Source organism: Monodelphis domestica, chromosome 3 (genome assembly GCF_027887165.1).
Source record: "Monodelphis domestica isolate mMonDom1 chromosome 3, mMonDom1.pri, whole genome shotgun sequence".
NCBI lineage: Eukaryota > Metazoa > Chordata > Mammalia > Didelphimorphia > Didelphidae > Monodelphis > Monodelphis domestica.
Window position 1 is genome coordinate 8,279,788 of NC_077229.1, and position 19,502 is coordinate 8,299,289.

Below are 19,502 nucleotides of genomic sequence, written 5' to 3' on the forward strand. Positions count from 1 at the left end.
ATAAAAAGTCTGGAAAGGGAATTCCCTCGGATGAAGGGCACGGCTTGGCAAGTAAAGGCAGGCAAAATCTTGAGGTCCTGACCCAGGGTACCATTGGAGGACAGGGCCCATCCTGGGGCTTCAGAATCTGGGCAGTGTGAAAAGGGAATTCTTTGTTCTCTTTGTCTACTCTGAGTTTACATTTGTGAAAGAGAATCCTTTATCCTTTTCTCTATTTTTGAGTTAACACCCATGTTGATTGAATCTATAAAACTTGAACTAGGTGAAGGAGCTCAACAACCACTTAGAGAATTCACCCCCTTCCAATTCAATCTGTCAGGAAACAAGAACTTATACCTCAGTCAGTGAGGAATCTGTGAACTCTTTTTATAAATATTTGCCTCTCCAGAAGGTGAGAAGTGGTTCCTACAAACACTGCCCTCTCAGCAGTGCTGGGCAATTTCGAAGCTGTAATTGGCCCTTGTGAAAAGGGAAAGGGACAAAAAGCCACGATAAAAGGTCTTGAACATCTGGGGCTAGAAAAGTCAACTCCAAGAAGAAGTTGAACTTCAAGAAGGAAGTCAGCTTAAGGAAGGTCAACTCAAGGAAGAAAGTTGGCCTCAGGAGTCCCTTTCAGCCCTGAGTCACCATCTTGACCTGCCTTTTGGAGGCAACTTGGGTGAGTGGATAGATTGCTTTCCCTTCCTGTCTTCTAGAGAGAATTTAATTCTGGTTGAAGGCCAGACAAATCCTGGCTGAGTTGAGCACCACAGCAATATTTAGTTAGATAGGCTAATTTCATCTCAACCCTTTTGTATTTCTCTACTTTCACTCTTCCCACCTCCTTTGTAAATAAAGGCTATTAAAGGTCATTTTGACTTTGAGCAATAATACTTTGAATTAGTAACCTCCACTATTATTTATAATCTTCATATACTTTAGTCATTGCGATCTCACCATCATGAACCAGCCTCTGAGAGTAAAATTAGTTTTGTTTGTGTCTGTTCCCTCCCAGCTACTGATAGCACCCTGAATTGCTGGACCCCTAGGAATAGGCCTAAGTATACTGAACAAGTCTGGGTGAACTAGGAGTGAATCAAGGACAGGTTTGGGTATCATTTCCCTGCAGACCCTAATGGAGAGCATAACAGAAGAGATGCCATCTTAAGTATGTATTGAATGGATACCCTTGAATCCTCAGTGACCATGCAGACTGTACCAAATAGATCAAGACCTTGACAGACTGCATTGTTCTCAAGACTCTCTGTGATAGGCTCTGTTACTATGAAAACATTGCCTGTAACCATGTGGATGGATATGTTTGAATAGCAACTCAGATTCCTCCAACTATCATCCCCTCTCTCAACAAAACTGACACTGACCACTTGATTCCTACCAGCCCTCCTAAGTCCAGTTGCATTTTTACCCCTCAGGACTTCCAACCAGGTGGTCCCCAGTGAGCCTGACAGGCTACTTTTCTCTTTCTTAAGTTCCCAGTATTTTAACTCCAAACTTGTGTCTGTTTATATACTCCTCTGCCTCTATAACTATGTAATATTATAGATCCTATACACAGAATAAGCAAGCTCAATGGACCAGCAAGGAAAGTCTCTCCTATTTTTTCTCTCTTTTCTCCCTATACCTTAGATTAAATAAAATGAACTGCACACCAGTTTTACACCACAGACATTCACACTGAACTCTCACCTTGCTCACAATCAGACAATTTACGATGTCATGAGCTCTCCTAAGATTTGGTCCAAATGGGCATATGATTTAGACCTAAAGTAGGATCCCATGAGAAAATGGAGGGAGCATAGAATAGTTTACCTTTCAGATCAATTTATTTGATAAGGGAAGAATTTATGACCAAATAAGAAATCGATAACATTTGGAGGTATAAAATAGGTAGATTTTTTAATATTAAATTCAAAACTGTACAAACAAAACTAATTGAACCAACATTAAAAGTGGAAACAAGGAGTTATTTACAACTATGTCCAATTAAATACTTCAGTTTTTAAAAAATTCTAACCCTATTCTCAATTATCATAATTCATCATAGCATCTGGTTCTAAAGAAGAGTTAATTCAGGAATGAAATAATGTCTTTATAGAAATCACTTGAAGATTTTCTCAAAAATTTCTATGAGGCAAAAATGGAAAAGTAACATGATATCGTGGATTTCAAATATGAAATAAAATTATTGACATTCCAGTTGTGAATTTTAAAAGCATTCTGCCCTAATCAGACTGGACTTTATAAGATCTGATTTAGCTCTTTCCTGACCAGTAACAATGGAGATACTTGGTCTAACAGAACCAGGTCTTGGGACCTCTACATTTCTCCACCGTACTCAGTTTAACAAGGTCAGGATGCCTGCACCATAATCAAAAGATTTAATTATCTGAGGAAATGGCCCTCAACAGACATGTGAAGAAAGAGGACAGACCCCTGGGCTGTCCTAAGCCAAGCTAAGCTATCATTGGTGCAGATGAGTTACAGAAAAGTGACATAAAACCATCCATATAAGGCACATCACTGGCTCTCTTCACTCTTTCCCTGGAGAGTTGACTCTGATTAGCAACGTGCTAGGCATTCTGACATCTTGGAGTTGTGGCAGTTATTTGGGTTTGGCAGTGAGTTTGCTCTTGAGCTGATTCTTGGCTGAGCCCTTTTTGGAGTTCAGGATGATTCCTTCCTCCTTCACACTCCAAAACCTTACTTCCTAGATCTCCTAATCTTCCCGGTACTAGCCAGGAGAGAGAAATGATACGCCTTTTCCTTCTTCTTAATCTCCTCCACTATATCAATTAAATCACCATAAAATTTCTGGCTGACTTGGGTATTTTCTTATTTGGGATTTTCCCTGGTGACCAATTAAATTTAGATTTTAAGTCACAATGCTAAAATTATCCGTTACACAGTGACATTCAGTTGAATGCATTATCGAAATAATTATCTTACACAGAAAATCAACACGCATCTATCAGCTTGACACTCTGGACTGATTGCACTCAGAGGCTAGTTTAATATAACTGATACAAAATGAGAAACCACTTGGTAGGGCTGATTAGCCCATTCAGAGTGCCCACGCTTAGCTTACTTACTACATAATTAAAATGGCCGAATGAGAGGGTGGCACACTGCCAGTTAAATAAGCATTGTGTTCTCGCCTAGATGGAGACTGAGGTGAGATTATAGGGAATTTAGGGAAATACCAATGACTTCTGGGATTGAAGTCTGGGGTTCACAATCTCCATTTTTATATTCCACCTGAGGCCCGAGGAAGACTAGTCTCTCCAATGGGTCTTGTAAACATATCAGCTATGAAAATATAATAATTTTAAGATAAGAGGAAGAGAACAAAACCAATAATTGATTGGCACACTGACAAAAACCTGTTAAGGGGCAGTCCCCTTTGGCACAAGAGTGTACAAAGAAAATAAATGTTTAATCAACCTTCAGTCCAATCAACCGCACCCCAAGGTTCAATCTGGATCTTCCTATAGTAGCTTGTAGTCTGTGGAGCCATCTTCACGGTGTCTCCTCCAAACAGTTCATATTCTGGATTCGGAGAGGTAGCATGTTCCTTAACAGTAAATTACTCTCAAAAGGAATTTAAACTTTGCAATTTAAAATAATATTTTTACATGCCCTTCTGAACAGGGTGATTGAAAAACTCAGGGATCACTTAGGGATTCATGGCTGAGTTTTGAGGTATATGAATCAATTGGCAAGAGAAGTAAAAAAAAATCAAAACTAAAAAAAGATAATTTCTGGATGAAATATAGACTATCAAAGTCTTATGTGTAAAAATTCTAAGTAAAGTACAACTAAATCTATAACAGGTCCTTGAATCAGGGCCCAATTAAAATGATGGAAGCAATTAAGCATTTACCTATTTAGTAGCCAGGACTACAGGAAGAAGCCACATTATGAAAGACAGGAAAAGGGACTAGATTATAGGAGCCAGGTAGGAGTCAAATTTGAGATACTTGTCTGTAAGTATTTTCACAAGGAGTTTGGATACAAGGAGTCCTACGTGTTAATGTAGGTCAAGTGTTGTAATCTCAAGTCTCACACTACGTTCAAGTCCTTTGCATTGGCTTAGTCTGTTTCTGTTGTTTCTTCTCCACCTCCACCTCCCTCTCCTTAACTCCCCCTCCCCCTCCTCCTCCTCCTCCTCCTTCTTCTTCTTCTTGATCTGTGTACACTTTTGGCACTATTCAGGATAAATCTGTGCACCTTTGACACTGTGCAGTTCAGCTTTATTTATTTATTTTTATTCCCTTGTCCTGGAATCAGACAACCATTAAGCAAAGTCCCCAAATTTTTTTTAAACAATCAATGGCATCATTTTTATAGTCTCAAGCTTTGGGGTATACATTGACATTATAGCAGATATATTTTAAACTTATATTACAGCAAAATAAAAAAGTTAAACAAAATCTTAATACTGTTGACATGTGCTTCAAAAATAAAAAGGAGAGAAAAATGAAACTGAAATGGTATATTGCACATGTAAGAAAAATATAATAAAAGTTTTAAAATTCAAAAATATAGCTTATAATCATTGACACACTGTGTCAGCTAAGGAAATGTAGAATACAAAAGTTTCTCACCAAACTAGAGATCCATTTCCTCTTCATACCTGGCCATGATCCACTGTGAGTATGAGGAAATGAATTAATTTCACAAAGTAACAGTTTTTTAAAAAAATAAAGAACAGTAGTACAGCAAATCCCCAAAATTCACAATACCCAGTTAATTACAATAGCAAACAAACCCACTATCATATTTCACATAAGTTGATGTATGGCATTTTTATTTAAAGACTATGAACTGATGGATATTGGTCACAGTTTTTTTTAGGTGTAGCAAATCTTTCGACCTTGGCAAATACATTTTTGAACCAAGTTAAACTCATTTGTGTCTAGAACATCCTCAAGTAATACAGATATCTTTCAAAAATGTGGCAGAGGAGCCTAGGGGGAAAAAAAATCAAAAACCACTGTACTGTTGATGTTGGGTAAAGTGAGCTGAAGATATAAATGAGAGATGCTCCTCTTTTGGGAGTCATCCATGGGTACCATGCCCTGGGATTAACTTCCCAGCTCCTTTGGTATGAGACTGTGATGTCCCATTCATTCACATTTTTTATAAAGGTGGGAGGTGGGGATTAAAATTGTATTTCACCTCAGCTACTAAAATGGACCTTACCTTCTATTAGAGGCAGAAAAAATGAGCAGAGTTGAAAAAAATCTAAAAATCACGTCTAAAGTACCCTTAAAATCAATTTGAGACCTTTAGCTCATTAAATTTTTCAAAGGTTGTTATACAATTGCAAAGAAGTCCATCCATTCTCTATGAAACAATTTACAAAGTCAAAAGTAGAAAAAAGTTGTTTTTATATGGGCTTATTCAATATTTGTTCAGTGTAGTTATAGGTGAAAAGCAAAAGAATATAACAGTAGTTAAAAACCCAGTACATTAAAATGATTCAGTGTAACAGAATAGTATTGAAAACATTAATATATGAATTTAAAACCAACAAAATAAAATCTCAAACAAAACAATCAGTAAAATGTAATAAAATCAAGATTAAAAAAAAAAACAACAACATTGGAGTCTGAAATGCCTTAAAATATAATCTCCAGTCTCATTAAGGTTCCTTGGGGGTTTTTTTGGTTGTTGTTTTTATCCTTTGAGATATTATTTATCAGAACTATGGGATTTGTTACAAGGCAGAAGATTGGTAAGGGGTAGGCAATGGGGGTCAAGTGATTTGCCCAGAGTCACACAGCTAGGAAGTGTCGGGGGCCAGATTTTACCCCAGGACCTCCCATCTCTAGGCCTGGCTCTCAATCCACTGAGCCACCCAGCTGCCCATCCATAGTGAGGGTGGGTTTTGGGAATCTCAAATTGGGCAGGGCCAAATGGCAAAGAGTTGCAGAGAGACGAATTCCTTTCCTGAATTTCAGGTGAAATTAATGAAAGGATGCGTGCACTCAAAACAAACAAACAAACAAAAAAACCCCCTAAAACTGGAGGCTGTTTGTAATAGGTGATGCACTGCTCTCTCATAGAATACTCCATACTTCCTGTTTTGAAAAGTCTCTACCTTCTCCTCATTCCACCATGCTGTGGTTCCCTGCCATGTGGAGGCTAATTATAGCATAAGCAAAAGACACCCCCATTTTAACCAGCTGGTTTCTGATTCTGAAAACCAAGGGGCAGCTACTAGAAGTCTGTGTCCTGGGGCTGGCCTGGGGAGATCTAGTTGAGAGGCTGGAGATCAGTTGGGGCAGGGCAGAAGCAGGTTGGGACCAGGAGAGCAATCTGGGTCAAGCAGGTCCAACGCAGATGAATAGAGACAATTGCAGAAGCAGGCAAACAGGCAGCAGGTGAGAGTACATCAAGAGGCTTTGCTGAAAAGCCTTGGAGAAACGTGGCTTAAAAAATTATCTAGGCTATCTTTAAAAAAATTAAAATATCTCTAATTATTAAAATATTGTATTTTATGAGATTTATTAAGGATTATTAGAAATCAAGGAATAAAGACAACAGAAAATAAGAAACCACGTGGTAGGGCTAATTAGCCAATTCAGAGTGCTCACACTTAGCTTACTTACCCCATTATTACAATGGCCCAGTGAGATGGAGGCAGAGACTGCCAATTAAATACTCATTGTGATCTCACCCAGGTGGAGACTGAGGTGAGATAATAGGGAATTTAGGGAAACACCAAGGACTTCTGGGGATTGAAGTCTAGGGATCAAAATCTCCATTTTTACACCACTAACTTACAAATTTCATCCAAGGAGCCAACCATGGCTATCATTTTTGCCAGTGTGGCCAGGGGCCAGTCCAGGGGGCACTGCACGGGACATCACCTTGTTGTCATCTCCTGATCTCTCAACTCTATTGCTGCCTTTTTCTTATTGCCATTCTATCCTCACTCAATGGATTCTATCACATAATCCTCACCGGGATGAAGTTCAGGCTCACACGAGGTATATACTGCCCCAGAAAGGGGGCGTGGTGCTGGGTAAATTTCCTTCACACAATAGCAAGACTGGAGCTGCATGTGAACATGTTTCCACATATCTTCTATTATTAAGGTTTCTCCCTGGTGTGTATTCTCTTATGTACAGCAAGATAGGAGCTCTGACCGAATGTCTTTCCACATTGGTTGCATTCATAAGGTTTCTCCCCAGTGTGGATTCTCTGATGTCTAGCAAGATAGGAACTCCGACTGAATGTCTTTCCACATTGGTTGCATTCATAAGGTTTCTCCCCAGTGTGGATTCTCTGATGTCTAGCAAGATGGGAGCGCAGACTGAATGTCTTTCCACATTTCTTGCAATCATAAGGTTTCTCACCAGTGTGGATTCTCTGATGTTCAGCAAGATAGGAACTCTGATTGAATGTCTTTCCACATTGGTTACATTCATAAGGTTTCTCCCCAGAGTGGATTCTCTGATGTACAGCAAGACGGGAGTTCCGACTGAATGTCTTTCCACATTGGTTGCATTCATAAGGTTTCTCACCAGTGTGGATTCTCTGATGTTCAGCAAGATAGGAGCGCATACTGAATGTCTTTCCACATTGCTTGCATTCAAAAGGTTTCTCCCCAGTGTGGATTCTCTGATGTACAGCAAGATAGGAGCTCCGACTGAATGTCTTTCCACATTGGTTGCATTCATAAGGTTTCTCCCCAGAGTGGATTCTCTGATGTACAGCAAGACTGGAGCTCCGACTGAATGGCTTTCCACATTGGTTGCATTCATAAGGTTTCTCCCCAGTGTGGATTCTCTGATGTACAGCAAGACTGGAGCTCTGACTGAATGGCTTTCCACATTGGTTGCATTCATAAGGTTTCTCCCCAGTGTGGATTCTCTGATGTACAGCAAGATAGGAGCTCCAACTGAATGTCTTTCCACATTGGTTGCATTCATAAGGTTTCTCCCCAGTGTGGATTCTCTGATGTCTAGCAAGATGGGAGCGCAGACTGAATGTCTTTCCACATTGGTTGCATTCATAAGGTTTCTCCACAGTGTGGATTCTCTGATGTCTAGCAAGATAGGAGCACTGACTGAATGTCTTTCCACATTGGTTGCATTCATAAGGTTTCTCACCAGTGTGGATTCTCTGATGTACACCAAGACTGGAGTTCTCTGAGAATCTCTTTCCACATTGCTTGCATTCAAAAGGTTTATCCCCAGTGTGGATTCTCTGATGTATAGCAAGACGGGAACTCTGATTAAATGTTTTTCCACATTGTTTGCATTCATAACGTTTCTCTCCAGTGTGAATTCTCTGATGTTTAACAAGACTGGACTTCAAATGAAATGTTTTCCCACACTGATTGCATTCATAAGGTTTCTCTCCAGTGTGGATTCTCTGATGTTTAGCAAGATAGGAGTTCCAACGAAATGTTTTTCCACATTGTTTGCATTCATAAGTTTTCTCCCCAGAGTGGATTTTCTGATGTACAACAACACTGGACCTCCGACTGAATGACTTTCCACATTGGTTGCATTTATAAGGTTTCTCTCCAGTGTGGATTCTCTGATGTCTAGCTAGATTTGAGTAACAGGTGAATGTCTTTCCACATTGCTTGCATTCATAAGGTTTCTTAAGAGAGTGCATTCTCTGATGTCCCACAGGAATGGCCCTTTGCATAAAAGTCTTTCTGCATTGATTATCTTCACTAGATTTTTCCCCAGAATGAATTCCTTGATGTTCAATATGAGATGAATTTTGAGGTGCAACACAGAATTCTCTGAAAGCAAAGTTATCGGGACAATCACTCATGAATCTTTGCAGGTTCATTTCTTCCACAGAGAGGCTTACCTCTGTTGTAGTCAGCTTCATTTCAGGTCTCATCTCTCTTTCTAAAAGAAACAAACAGTAAAACATACATATAAAGCAACATATACACCTATATAACTTTTATCTCATTTCCTTCACTGTCAGAAAATAACCTGCTTTATATCTTATTTCCTCAGGTAAGAAGGCTTCCAACGAAAATGGGAAAAATCCATCCTTTGAAAATACCATGGTCTCAATGCTAAAGAACAATTTAAATAATAAGGAGGCTCTCATGTGATCTCACAGACTCTTCATAAGAAATCTGGGATTCGGGACAAGCTAGCTTTATTATATTCCTAACTTGGACCGTGACTCAGGAAAGGTTGGATGAGTGACTTGACCCAAAATCCTGGCAGCTGAGACCAAATCCTGTGGCTAGACATGCTCTGTCCACGGTACTAGACCATTCCATTTCAATCTTTTTGCTTTGGTTTTCACTGTCTATACATTCAATCCTCTCATCCTAGGTAGACACCACTGGGTGCATGTAGACCAAACATTTCCATTTCATCATCCAGCTTCTTTGTAAGCATGATGGAATTCCATTTGTGATTGCTTTCGACCTTATTTTTTTTTCCCCAGTATCTGAGATCAGATGAAGAAATTCAGCACTCTTTTTAGCATTTATTCAATGCACAAAAGATTTTGTTCTGTTCCCTACTCTTAAACTTCTACTACAAAAAGATGGCATTTTCCATGTATAAAAATATGTCTCATAGAGCAAGTTCAGTCCTTGATCCATTTATGAAGAAACAGGCAAGAAAGCTCCTACAAATCTTTTTTCTTTCCCACCTCATATAGATGCTGGCACTTTTATGATATTCTTCTTAAGAATCCCAATATGGGTGGTGGTGCACTCTCATCATACCTCAGAAACTTGCCAGGACTTTTAAGCCTGGGCAAGTCACAGGAGCTCTGCTGGTCTCAGGCTCCGCAACTATAACATGAACGTAATAATAATTAGTGACTCCTGGGGTTCCTATGAGGATCTAATGAGATAATATTTATAATGTGTATGACACATAATAGGGCCCATATGCAAATGGTGTTTATTTTTATCTTTAGAATTTGGATTATTTCCTCCTTAGACTACTTTTCTCCTTTAACTATCAATCTCTTCACTCCTCTAGTTCCTGATTTCCCTGTTGAACTAAATAGATTTCCATTCCCCAACAATTCTTTATCCCTGGATCATCTCAGAGTGAAACTAGACCTCTCTAGTGCTCCTTCCCTTCAGAGCCTTCCCTCCTGTGATTGGTTTCCCTGCAGCTGGGATCCCAAAATACTGAAGGGAAGTGATAGGAAATGGAGTCCAATAGCATCATCTTACAGAGAGAGAAACTGAGGTACAGGGGGTTCCGTGACTTGCCCAAGAATTCCAAGTCGGGTCCTCCTTCTCCTAAATCTAGCCAGTGACTGCACTCTGAGACTCTGTCCATGGGGTTCCTGCAGCAGTCTGCCCTTATCTCTTAGGGTTTGTAATGCAGGAGCCCAGAGTAGGATGTACCTGTTACCCTCTTGGGGGACCTGGAATGAGCAGTAGCCCACATCCCACCCTGTTTGAGTCCATTCTGGAAGAAACTCCTGACGTCCCAAAATGGCTCCAAGGGTCAGTGTTCTGCTTCACTATGAAGCCCCAGACACAGGAACCTCAAGGGATCAGCTCTCCTCCCAACACCCTGCCTGCTCCTCCCTCCTTGACACCTCTACGAGCCTCCTGGACTCTTCTCTTGGGGAGTCTCTGCCTCCTCTCCTGGGGAACTCAACAATCCTCTTTGGATTGAATGCTGTCTCTCACTCAGTCCATTCATCTTGATAATCACAGAGAAGGGCAAGCAGGGCCTATAGGAGGCTTACAAGGACTGCTGGAGGATAGTCTCCCCAGCATTTAGGGAAGGGAGAGGAATGGGGAAGATGTTTAGGGAACCAATCTAGAACCAGAATGATAGGTTTTAGGGGATTTAATTCAGAGAAGCCTGTACTCAGGCCATAGTTTTCCATTACCAGGAACTGAGAGGCAGCCAGAAGGAGAGGGCTAAGGAGCTGCAAATCAGAGGCAGGAGGGCCTCAGTTTACATTTCACCACAAGTACCTCCTATGTGGGTGCTTCAGAACAAGCTACTTTATTGAATGTATTTTCTCATCTGGAAAATGGGGGTAATTGTGGCACTGAATTAGGAACATGAAAGTGAGGAAGAAGTGCCAGAAAATTACAGAGAAAACCCTAGATAAAATCCCAGGCTAAGAGCATGTCATTATGAATGCTTTGTCCTTTGCCTGCCTTCCTTACTGGGTGTGCTGGAGGTGTAGGGCAATCAGAAGGAAGACTAAGGACAAATCATGTCTCCTGGGGACACCAAGGAGCTGAGAGCTATAAGTTTCTGCTGGTTAAAGAGATAAAGATCCCCAATAGTAGATCCACCCTAGAGGGGAAGAAGGTGGGAGGAAAATCCTCCAGAAGAGCTTTCCCAGAGGGGTTTGGAAGACAAATTCCGGGCCAGGGAGGGATGAGAGGGATTCAACGCTGAGAATACTTCTACGTCTGAGACCCTCCAACACGCATTTGACATTGGACTACACGAACACCAAAGGGATCCCCCAAGGTCCCATTACACCACACAAAGTCCTTTTACATGAGAACCAGGCAGCAGGAGGGCCCTGGCTCGGGGACTCGCCATACCAGTCCTCGTCCCTTCCTCATGCCTGAAAACTGCTTCCACACCTGCCTGCTGCTCAGGGCGACATTCCCTTGGATGGCAGACTTGGGCAGGAGAGGGCTCCTTACCCACAGAGAGCAGGTTCCGGGCATTCTCCAGCATCACCTCCCTGTACAGCTCCTTTTGGGGAGGAGACAAGAGGCTCCACTCCTCCCAAGTGAAGTCCACAGCCACATCCTGGAATGTCACCACCTCCTAGAGGAGTCCAAGAGAGAGCACAGAGGGCTGAAACTCACATCACAAGGAAGAGCCCACCTCTGGTCAGTCACAGGAGGAAACTGACCCACAGAGGAGTGAAGGGCCAAAGGTCCCGCCCTTTGTCAGTGTCAGAGACAGCACTAGAAGCTGAGTCTGTAAGAGCCCAAAGGAGGCTTGAGAAGAGCAGCTCTAGGAGGCTCTGGAGGGAAGCTGAGGAGTCTATAGTGTGTGAGGGGAAACCTCTAGGGGACCTCCAGGGCAGCCTGGATCCCAGGGCCCCAGGGTGGGAAGTAGGAGTCAGTCATGTGTCTGTGGCCCTGTTTTTGTGTCCCAGGACAGCCAGCATCAGTGTGAGTAACCAACCTGCCAGAGCCAGAGCCACGGAGGGGGTGAGTGGGGGAAAGGTAAAAGGCAGGAGAGGGGAGGAGAGGGGAGGAGAGGGGGTTTTTCTACCACCCCGGAACTGACTGGCTCTCTGGGCTGGGGGTTTGTCTCTGAGCTTCCCTGATCTCTTGATCTCTGGCAAGCCAAGCCTGAGCAAGCTGAATGGAGATCTAGAAAGGCTGAGCTCGCTGTCTCTCCCTCTCTGTCTCTCCCTCTCCTTCTCCCCTCTCTCTTTTCTCTCCCTCACCCTCTGTCTCCCTCCCTCCCTCTCTCTCTCCCCCCATCTCTCTCTCTCTCTCCCTCTGTCTCCCTCCCTCCCTCTCTCCATCTCTCTCTTCCTTTCCCCCCGTCTCTCTCTCTCTCCCCCAATAAATGCTCTCCAATCTCGTAATGAGCCCACAGATCCTTCTTTACTTATAACTCTGTGGAAGGCACGACAAAGGAGAAAAGGTGCTCCACAGAGCTCGGGGACTCAGGATGCAGCCCGGGTGACCCATCCTCGGAGAAGGCTGAGCTGATCTCAGATCATTGACTTATTGATCCTCTTGACCAGTAACTGCTTTTGTAGGGTAACTCCCTGAGTCCTGCTTCTCTGCCTCCTGGCTTAGCTCTACACTCAGCCAGCCTGTAATGGGAGAAGTGCAGAATCTAGCTCTTAGGCACCTCATCACTGTTCTGGCCTCATTTCAAGGCATTTGCTGGCCTTGGAAGGTTCAGGCAAGCCCCAGGGAGTCAGGTTAGTCTTTCCACACCCCCAACCAATCTCAGACAGGGCTGGTTTCCTGCCCAAAATCGGGGTCCTGACCTTGCACTGGACTCACACCAGAATCTCTGCTTAGTCTGAGGACAGAAGGAGGGCTGGGGCGCTGCTGGCCCTTATTACCGATTATTCCGGTCAGTCACATGTCCCTGATCCTCCCAGCTCTATGACCATTCTATGACAGACATCACTTACCATGTCTGTTCTTTGTTCTTTGCTTCCCCAAACCTATCATAGAGACCTAGCCTTCTGCTTAGGGAGCATTAACAGAGGGGAGCCCCTGACCTCTTTTATTGACAGGTAGCATTCCCCTGCTTGTTGTCCTGGGAGAGCTTCCTCAGTTTGCCCTCCGTTTAAATTTCACTCCCAACACCTGTAAATGTGAGCTTCAGAATGCTGGACAGAACAGCAGATGTACACTAGAGAAGAGGAGTCTGGAGAGTTTTTAGGAAGAGACCCAGAAGGGAAGAGATCATTTGCTTCTTGAATACCCTGAGCAGCAGATATGCAGGAGGAGTGAATGAAGACAACAGCAGCAGCAGCAGAACAGCAGAGAGACCAGAAAGAGGCTTCTTGTAAGAACTACAGACAAGGAGAAAGGGAGGAAGGAGGAAACTCAGGGGGGCTAAAGGTGAAGGCAAAGACAGAGGGGATCCTGGGAAGATTCCTGGGGCCTCCCTTCAGCTCCAGGAGGATGCTGCTTGTGTTGGACTACAGAACCACAGGAGAGAAGAGGAGGTAGATACAGAGAAGAAGGGGACACAAGGAGGCACCTCAAGGACTGGAACTGTCATTTCCATCCCTTCTACATTCAGCTCTTGTTCTGCCCTTCTGGGGATTCCCCAAGAGGCAAAGGTCAGTCCTTGTCCTCCAGAAGCTCTCAGTGCAGGGGGAGACAATACACAGACACAGGGACACCCAGCAAGCTCTGCCTAGGAGAAATGGGCAAGAACTGAAAGAATGAAGGCACTGTGACCCAGAGGGACCAGGGAAAGTTTCCTGCAGAAAGTTTCTAGTCTTTAGCTGGGACTTAGAGGAAGTTTAAAGAGATCAGTGATATGAAATGTGGAGGGAAAATATTCCAGACATAATGTAAAGCCATGGAAAATGCCTGGAAGTAGACACAGCCCGATCACATGGTGGATAGAGTGCCAGATCTGGAGTCAGGAAGACCTGGGTTCAAATGTGACCTCAGTCACTTCCTAGCTATGTGATCCTGGGTAAGTCACTAACTCTGACTGCCTGACCCTCATCAGTCATATTTATCTTAGAACTGATCCCAAGATGGCAGGTAAGAATTAACCCGCCCCCACCCCTCCCCATATTTTCCATTCTGGGGCAGTTAGGTGCTTGTGAATACTGAACTAGAACTAGAGAGAGAAGGTCCTGGGATCAAATATGACCTCTCACACTTCCTACCTATATGACCTCCCGTAAGCCAGTCACCCCCAATTGCCTACCTCTTAGCCATCTGCTGCCTCCCAAGAGATGCTCACCATCAACTCTTAAGACAGAAAGTAAGGATTTCTTTTTAAAGTCTCCAGCTGAGGGAATCCAAGAGGCCAGGCACCCTAGATCCAAGAATACAGACTGGGGAGTAATGAATGAGAAGATGTGAAAGAGGGCTTTGAACACCAAACAGAATGGTTTGTATTTGACCCTGGAGGGAACATGGAGCCACTGGGGGTTACGGAGGAGGGGAGTGACACAATCATAACTGAGCTGTAGGGAAATCACTCTGGTGGAAGAATGGAGGAGGGCTTGGGGTGGGAAGAGCCTTAGGGGAGACAGAGCCAGCAGCAGGATGTCTTAATAGTCCAGCAGAGAGGTGATATGGGCCTCCACCAGTGACACAGCACAGAAGGGGGCACATTGGAGAAATGCTGCAAAGGTGAAACTGACAGGGCCTGGCGCCATATTGGATATGTAGGTAAGGGACAGTGAGGAGGCAAGAAGGCTCCTTGGTTTTGAACCAGAGGGACTAGGAGGATACAGCTCCAGAGAAGGTGGGGGGTTCTGTCTAGGTGAGAGAGAACAATGTGCTTGGGACACACTGAACTCAAATACCTGTAAGGAGATTAAAGATAAAAGCCTGGAGATCCGCACAGAGATTGGAGCAGAAAATGGAGATCTGAGACTCATCAGCAGAGAGGTGGTGCTTGAATCCCTGGTAGCTGATGAGATCACCAAGTGAAGAAGCTCAGAAGGAGAAGAGTAGAGGTCCAAAGACAGGGCTGGAGCAACTCCCTCACCCTAAGCCTAGTGTTACAAGATCTAGAGGAGGAGTCAGCAGAGAGGACAGAGAATCACAGGGCAGAGATGGAGGAGCTAATCCAGGACAGAGAGAACCCTGACCTAAAACCCCAGAGAAAGAGAATATCAGAGAGGAGAGATGGGCCCAAAGCATGAAAGGCTGCAGACAGGACTGAAAGGAGGACTGAGGAGGTGGTCTATCATCTCAGAAAGAGACGAGCATACAGGGGAGGAGGTACAGAGGAGAAGGCAAAGCCTGAGAAGATGGAGAAAGGATGGAGGTCCTGCCTTGATGTAGAAGGGGGTTCCACTGATGAATGTTCATGTGGCTGAAGGGAGATGAGGACTCACATTAAGGCCAGAGAAACTTGGTGCCTACAGTCTACTAGTCCTGAGTAGGGGTGGGGGTGTCCACTGTGGCACTTGGAGGACTGGGAGACCCGGGAAGATTCCAGGCAGAAGCCAATGAGCAGCACAAGGGAACAAAGTCTTCCTTGAAGATGGCACAGACCAAAGGACACCCTCAGGCTCTCCTCCAGGCCAGACACAAGAGGGAACAGGTAAAAAGAAGCAGAGGAAGAGGGTGCGAGTGCAGCCAGACAAGCAGAGAGCAAAGACAGGATACCTATTCAGGGAAGAAGGAGTCAATGATTGTCCTCGCCTCTTACTTGTGCCAAGGGAGAAATCCAACATGGGAGCCAGCAACTGGTGGGAACTCTTCGGGTCTGAGCTGTCCAAGGGCCCAGGAATCACTCCCAAAGGCAAGAAGAGGGTCAGGAAGGGCTATTCTTCCCGCTTGGGACGTGGGGACAGACATGGCCCAGCAGGAAGGAGCCAGAAGCTTCCCAGCAATCTTGTGTCAGAGACAGGGAAGGGCCTCCCTGGCTGAGGGGGGGGGCTCCCATCTGGAGCCAGAATGCACTTACCTCGGCTGGGAGTTTGTCCCTCTCCAAGGCCATCCCCGGCACTCCAGGCTTCCTGTACAGGCAGCAAAGCAGCCCCAGTGAGTCCCTCTGGAGAAGCTCTTCCACCTTGTCCAGCTTCATCTCTGTAAGGCTTAAATTAGGAGTTTGGACAAAATAAGGGAGAAGCGTTGAATCATTTAAGGTTTAATGAGAATATAGTAGAGGAGTAACTTAATGTCAGCCCTCTAAGCCAGAGGAAAGAAAACTTCTAGCAGGGTTTACAAGGAACAATTTAGTTAAATAGAGATAGTCAAAGAATAGAGTAAAATGAATATAGCAAAGGAGAGAAACATAAGAAAGAGGCAGAGAAAGAAAATTGCCTAAAGTCTATACGAGTGATCCTATAACTACCTCCATTTACTACCTAAACTGCCTATATCTACCTATAACTACCACTAATAACAACCATCCCACAGAGTTCCAACCAAATCCAGACCAATCAAAACCATCACAATCAGTGTTTAATCCACCCCCAATTAGGTCTGTCAAAGAGCAGCCACATTCCAAAAAGTTCAAGAAAGAAAAAGAACCGAACAACAGCCCAAACCAAAACCCCCAAACCCAAAAGTTCTCTCACTAAGCTCAAGTCCAATGTTATATTCCAGCAACCAACCACCATACACCAGCCCAACACAGCAGTAAACTTCCCCCCAACTGCCAGACCTAATTGTCAGCAACTGAAAAACCCACCAACTGATGCTGGCCCCCCTTTATAGCCTTTTCCTACCTCACTTCCTGTCTCTATGCTTCCCCCTTCCTGTCCATGGTTTCTCCTTCCCATAACTGTGAGCTGGTGAATCCCTTCACATCTCTAATTTTGCAGGAGCTCTAGGTCCCTGTTAAATTAAAAACGGAATAAAGAATTCCTTTTTACATCTCCCCACTCAGGCTCCTGCCCCCTCCCCCCTTCAGTCCACTTTCTGGGCCCTGAATGGAGCTCCAGCCAAAGCTCTTCCCTTGGCCCAGGGAATGTTTAACTGATTCCCATCCCAGCCCTCTTTCCCCCAGTGTAGACAAGCCCATCTTCCTCTCTGCCTTTGGACTCCCTCCCTGGCCAATGGCTCTCAGATGGACTTCACAAGAAAGCTACCCTGATCTCCCTCCAGCTGGGGTCTGGCTCAGCCCATCCACCCTGGGGGCCTCAAGGTGGGGGAACTCTGCACTCTGACCAGGATCACGATGTGCTGGGGTTTCCCTGGGGGCGCCAGGGACCCTCTTACAGCTGAGGCTGGGAATCCATGATGGGAAGGAGCTGGAGAGCCCAAGGCCTGCCGGAGAGCAGCCAAGGGCCCAAGAAGGGGGCCAAGAAAGGGCTTTGGCTCCTGGGGGGAGGGGGGGAGGCAGAGATCAGGGATCCTCCCAGACACACCTCTGAGGGCAGCCCAGAGGAAGCTCTAAGTACTAGCTGGTTGGGAGTCAGGACTCCTGGGTCAAGCATCCCTGGCCCATGGAAAGTCCCCTCTCTGCCCCTAGACCCCTCCCCAGGGTTGGGCTTCCCCCTGGGCCACCCCCACCAGGCTGGGCAGGATAGAATACCCCTCTTCCTGCATGGAGAGCCTCCTTCCCTCCCCTCAGACTGCCTGGATACATTATGGGGAAGGTGGGGGCAGCAGAGAACTCCTGGGGGAGAGCAGGGGGGAGGGGAGGGAATGTGAGGCCCACAAGGAGGGGCCATCTGGGGGTTGAATCATCTCAGGAGAATCAGGCAGGTGAAGAGGAGTCAGTGTGGGTGGGGGCAGGAGGAGGATGGGAAAAGGGGAAGGGGGAGAAGGAAGAAGGCCTGGAAGTGGCCAAGAGACTTAGGAGGTCCCGATGTGACAAGAAACTTGCCCAAAGGCAAAGCCCTGCTCTGGGGGAGGGGGAGGGACTACAGGAAGCCCCCTTGGGCTGGTGGATGGGCATCGGGGTCCCTCCAGGTGGCCAGGGGGCCCAGTCAGCCTCCAGCCAGGAAACACTTGCAGGGGGTTCAGAGCCAAAAAGGGAGCCGCTAATAATACAGGAAGGGTCTGAGGCTAGACTGGAACCCAGGCCCTCCCCTGTGCCCTGCATTCTCCTCGGGGCTCCCTTGGGCAGAGGGCAGACCTCCCGGTGGGGAAGGCCCTCCTCCTCCCTCAGCCCATCTTGGGTTCTCTTCCCCTTCCTGCCAGCCTCCAGTCAGCCCCTCACGTGACTTTCCTCTGCCTCCATTGCTGGGAGAAGTAAAAATACCTCTGGTACTGCGCCCCACCCCCACCCCCAGGCATTTTAGCAGGAAAGAAGATCCCAAAGAATAAGTCGAAGGCCACAGTTGACCCCAGTCTAACACCGCTGCAGCCCCGTATAAAGTGTACCTCGCGCAAATGCTGGGTCCCAGGACGTAGGGGAGGGGCGGGGCTCCCGGCTTTTGGGGGGGTCCAAGTGGCACCGGGGGAGGGGTCTGCCCCTGAGGGACTAGTAAACGGGAGGATTCGAACTCAATCCTGCTCTCTGCCCCCCCCCCCTCCTTCCGGCTCCCTTTGCTGCTGTACCCGGCCATCACTTCAGAATTACCAAGGCTGGAGGCGCCGGGAGGAGGCAGATCCAGGGCCAGCTAAGCAGTAGAGGCGGGAAAAAGCTCAGGGAGCGAGGAGGAGGGGGGCTGGCGGCGAGCTTCACTTCCCGGTTCCCGGAGGCCTCTGCGCGGCCTGTTCAGAAGCTACATTGCTCCGCCCCGCCCCTTCGGCCTGGCTCTCCCATCTGCGTGTCCCCTCCTCCCGATCCTTTTTTCGGAGCCTCCAGCGTGAACCCCGCCTCCCTCCCCGCCCCCCAGCCCTCCCCTTCATTCCGCTCCGCCCTTCTCTGTGCGTCTGAGAGCCGCCATTGCGTTCGGTTTAGGGCCCTCCAGTCTCCTGGCTTTCCCGAAGAACGGAAAGGGTCCCGGGCCCCAGGCGTCCCGAGTTGCCAGCTCCTCTTGGGCCTAAGACAGTGCGGGGGGGACCCAAGAGATCCTCTTCTCCTCCCCCCACGCTTATAGAAAAGACATGTGGGCGTGGCCAGGCCCCGAACAACCTGCAGAGGAGGAGCCAGGAGGAGCCTGAGACCTCCTAGGGGTCAGTAGGATGCTAGAAGAGAGCCTCAGGCAGGAGGAGGGGAAAGCCCGGCGTTAGTGCCGCCTTCTCTGGCCACGCCCCTCTTGCCCTCCTCCCCGCGCTAACCACGCCCCTCTCGCGCCGCCCACCCTTCAACTTGCTCCGGGACCACAGAGAGCTGGCTCAGTGCCAGTCTAAGCTTAGTTGTCAGGGAGGAAAGACCGCGAAGGAAACTGGGAAGGACGGAGCGGGCTAGTCCTGAAGGGCTTTGGGTGCCATGCGGCATTTTGTCTTTGATCGAGGAGGTAATGGGGAGCCACGG

General features: G+C 46.2%; 1 protein-coding gene across 6 annotated transcripts; it reads right to left on the bottom strand.

The window, feature by feature from the left end:
- Window positions 1–1,869: 1,869 nt before the first annotated feature.
- On the bottom strand, window positions 1,870–19,267 carry LOC107652156 (zinc finger protein ZFP2-like). 6 transcript variants are annotated; one of them, XM_056821276.1, is made up of 6 exons: window positions 18,464–18,655; window positions 16,095–16,224; window positions 11,642–11,768; window positions 8,839–8,879; window positions 4,605–4,647; window positions 1,870–3,546 (listed from the first exon to the last, which is right to left on the bottom strand). In XM_056821276.1, the coding sequence occupies exons 1-5, from the start codon at window positions 18,646–18,648 to the stop codon at window positions 4,609–4,611; spliced, it is 522 nt and encodes a 173-aa protein (XP_056677254.1). In that variant the 5' UTR covers window positions 18,649–18,655; the 3' UTR covers window positions 1,870–3,546; window positions 4,605–4,608. The 6 variants fall into 6 exon arrangements, 5 of the variants coding, with proteins under 5 accessions (XP_056677254.1, XP_056677251.1, XP_056677253.1 ...); XR_008917242.1 differs by having other exon boundaries at window positions 4,605–8,879; XM_056821273.1 differs by lacking the exons at window positions 1,870–3,546; window positions 18,464–18,655 and adding exons at window positions 16,861–16,969; window positions 18,663–19,267 and having other exon boundaries at window positions 4,244–8,879.
- Window positions 19,268–19,502: the final 235 nt, after the last annotated feature.

Coding starts and splice junctions, on each gene's coding strand:
- LOC107652156 (XM_056821272.1), bottom strand. CDS start 18,648: ATGGCCGGGTACAGCAGCAAAGGGAGCCGGAAGGAGGGGGGGGGGGCA. Junction 16,225..18,463: donor GGACCCAGCATTTGCGCGAG/GTACACTTTATA, acceptor TCCTAATTTAAG/CCTTACAGAGATGAAGCTGG. Junction 8,880..11,641: donor CCGGAACCTGCTCTCTGTGG/GTAAGGAGCCCT, acceptor TGTTTCTTTTAG/AAAGAGAGATGAGACCTGAA.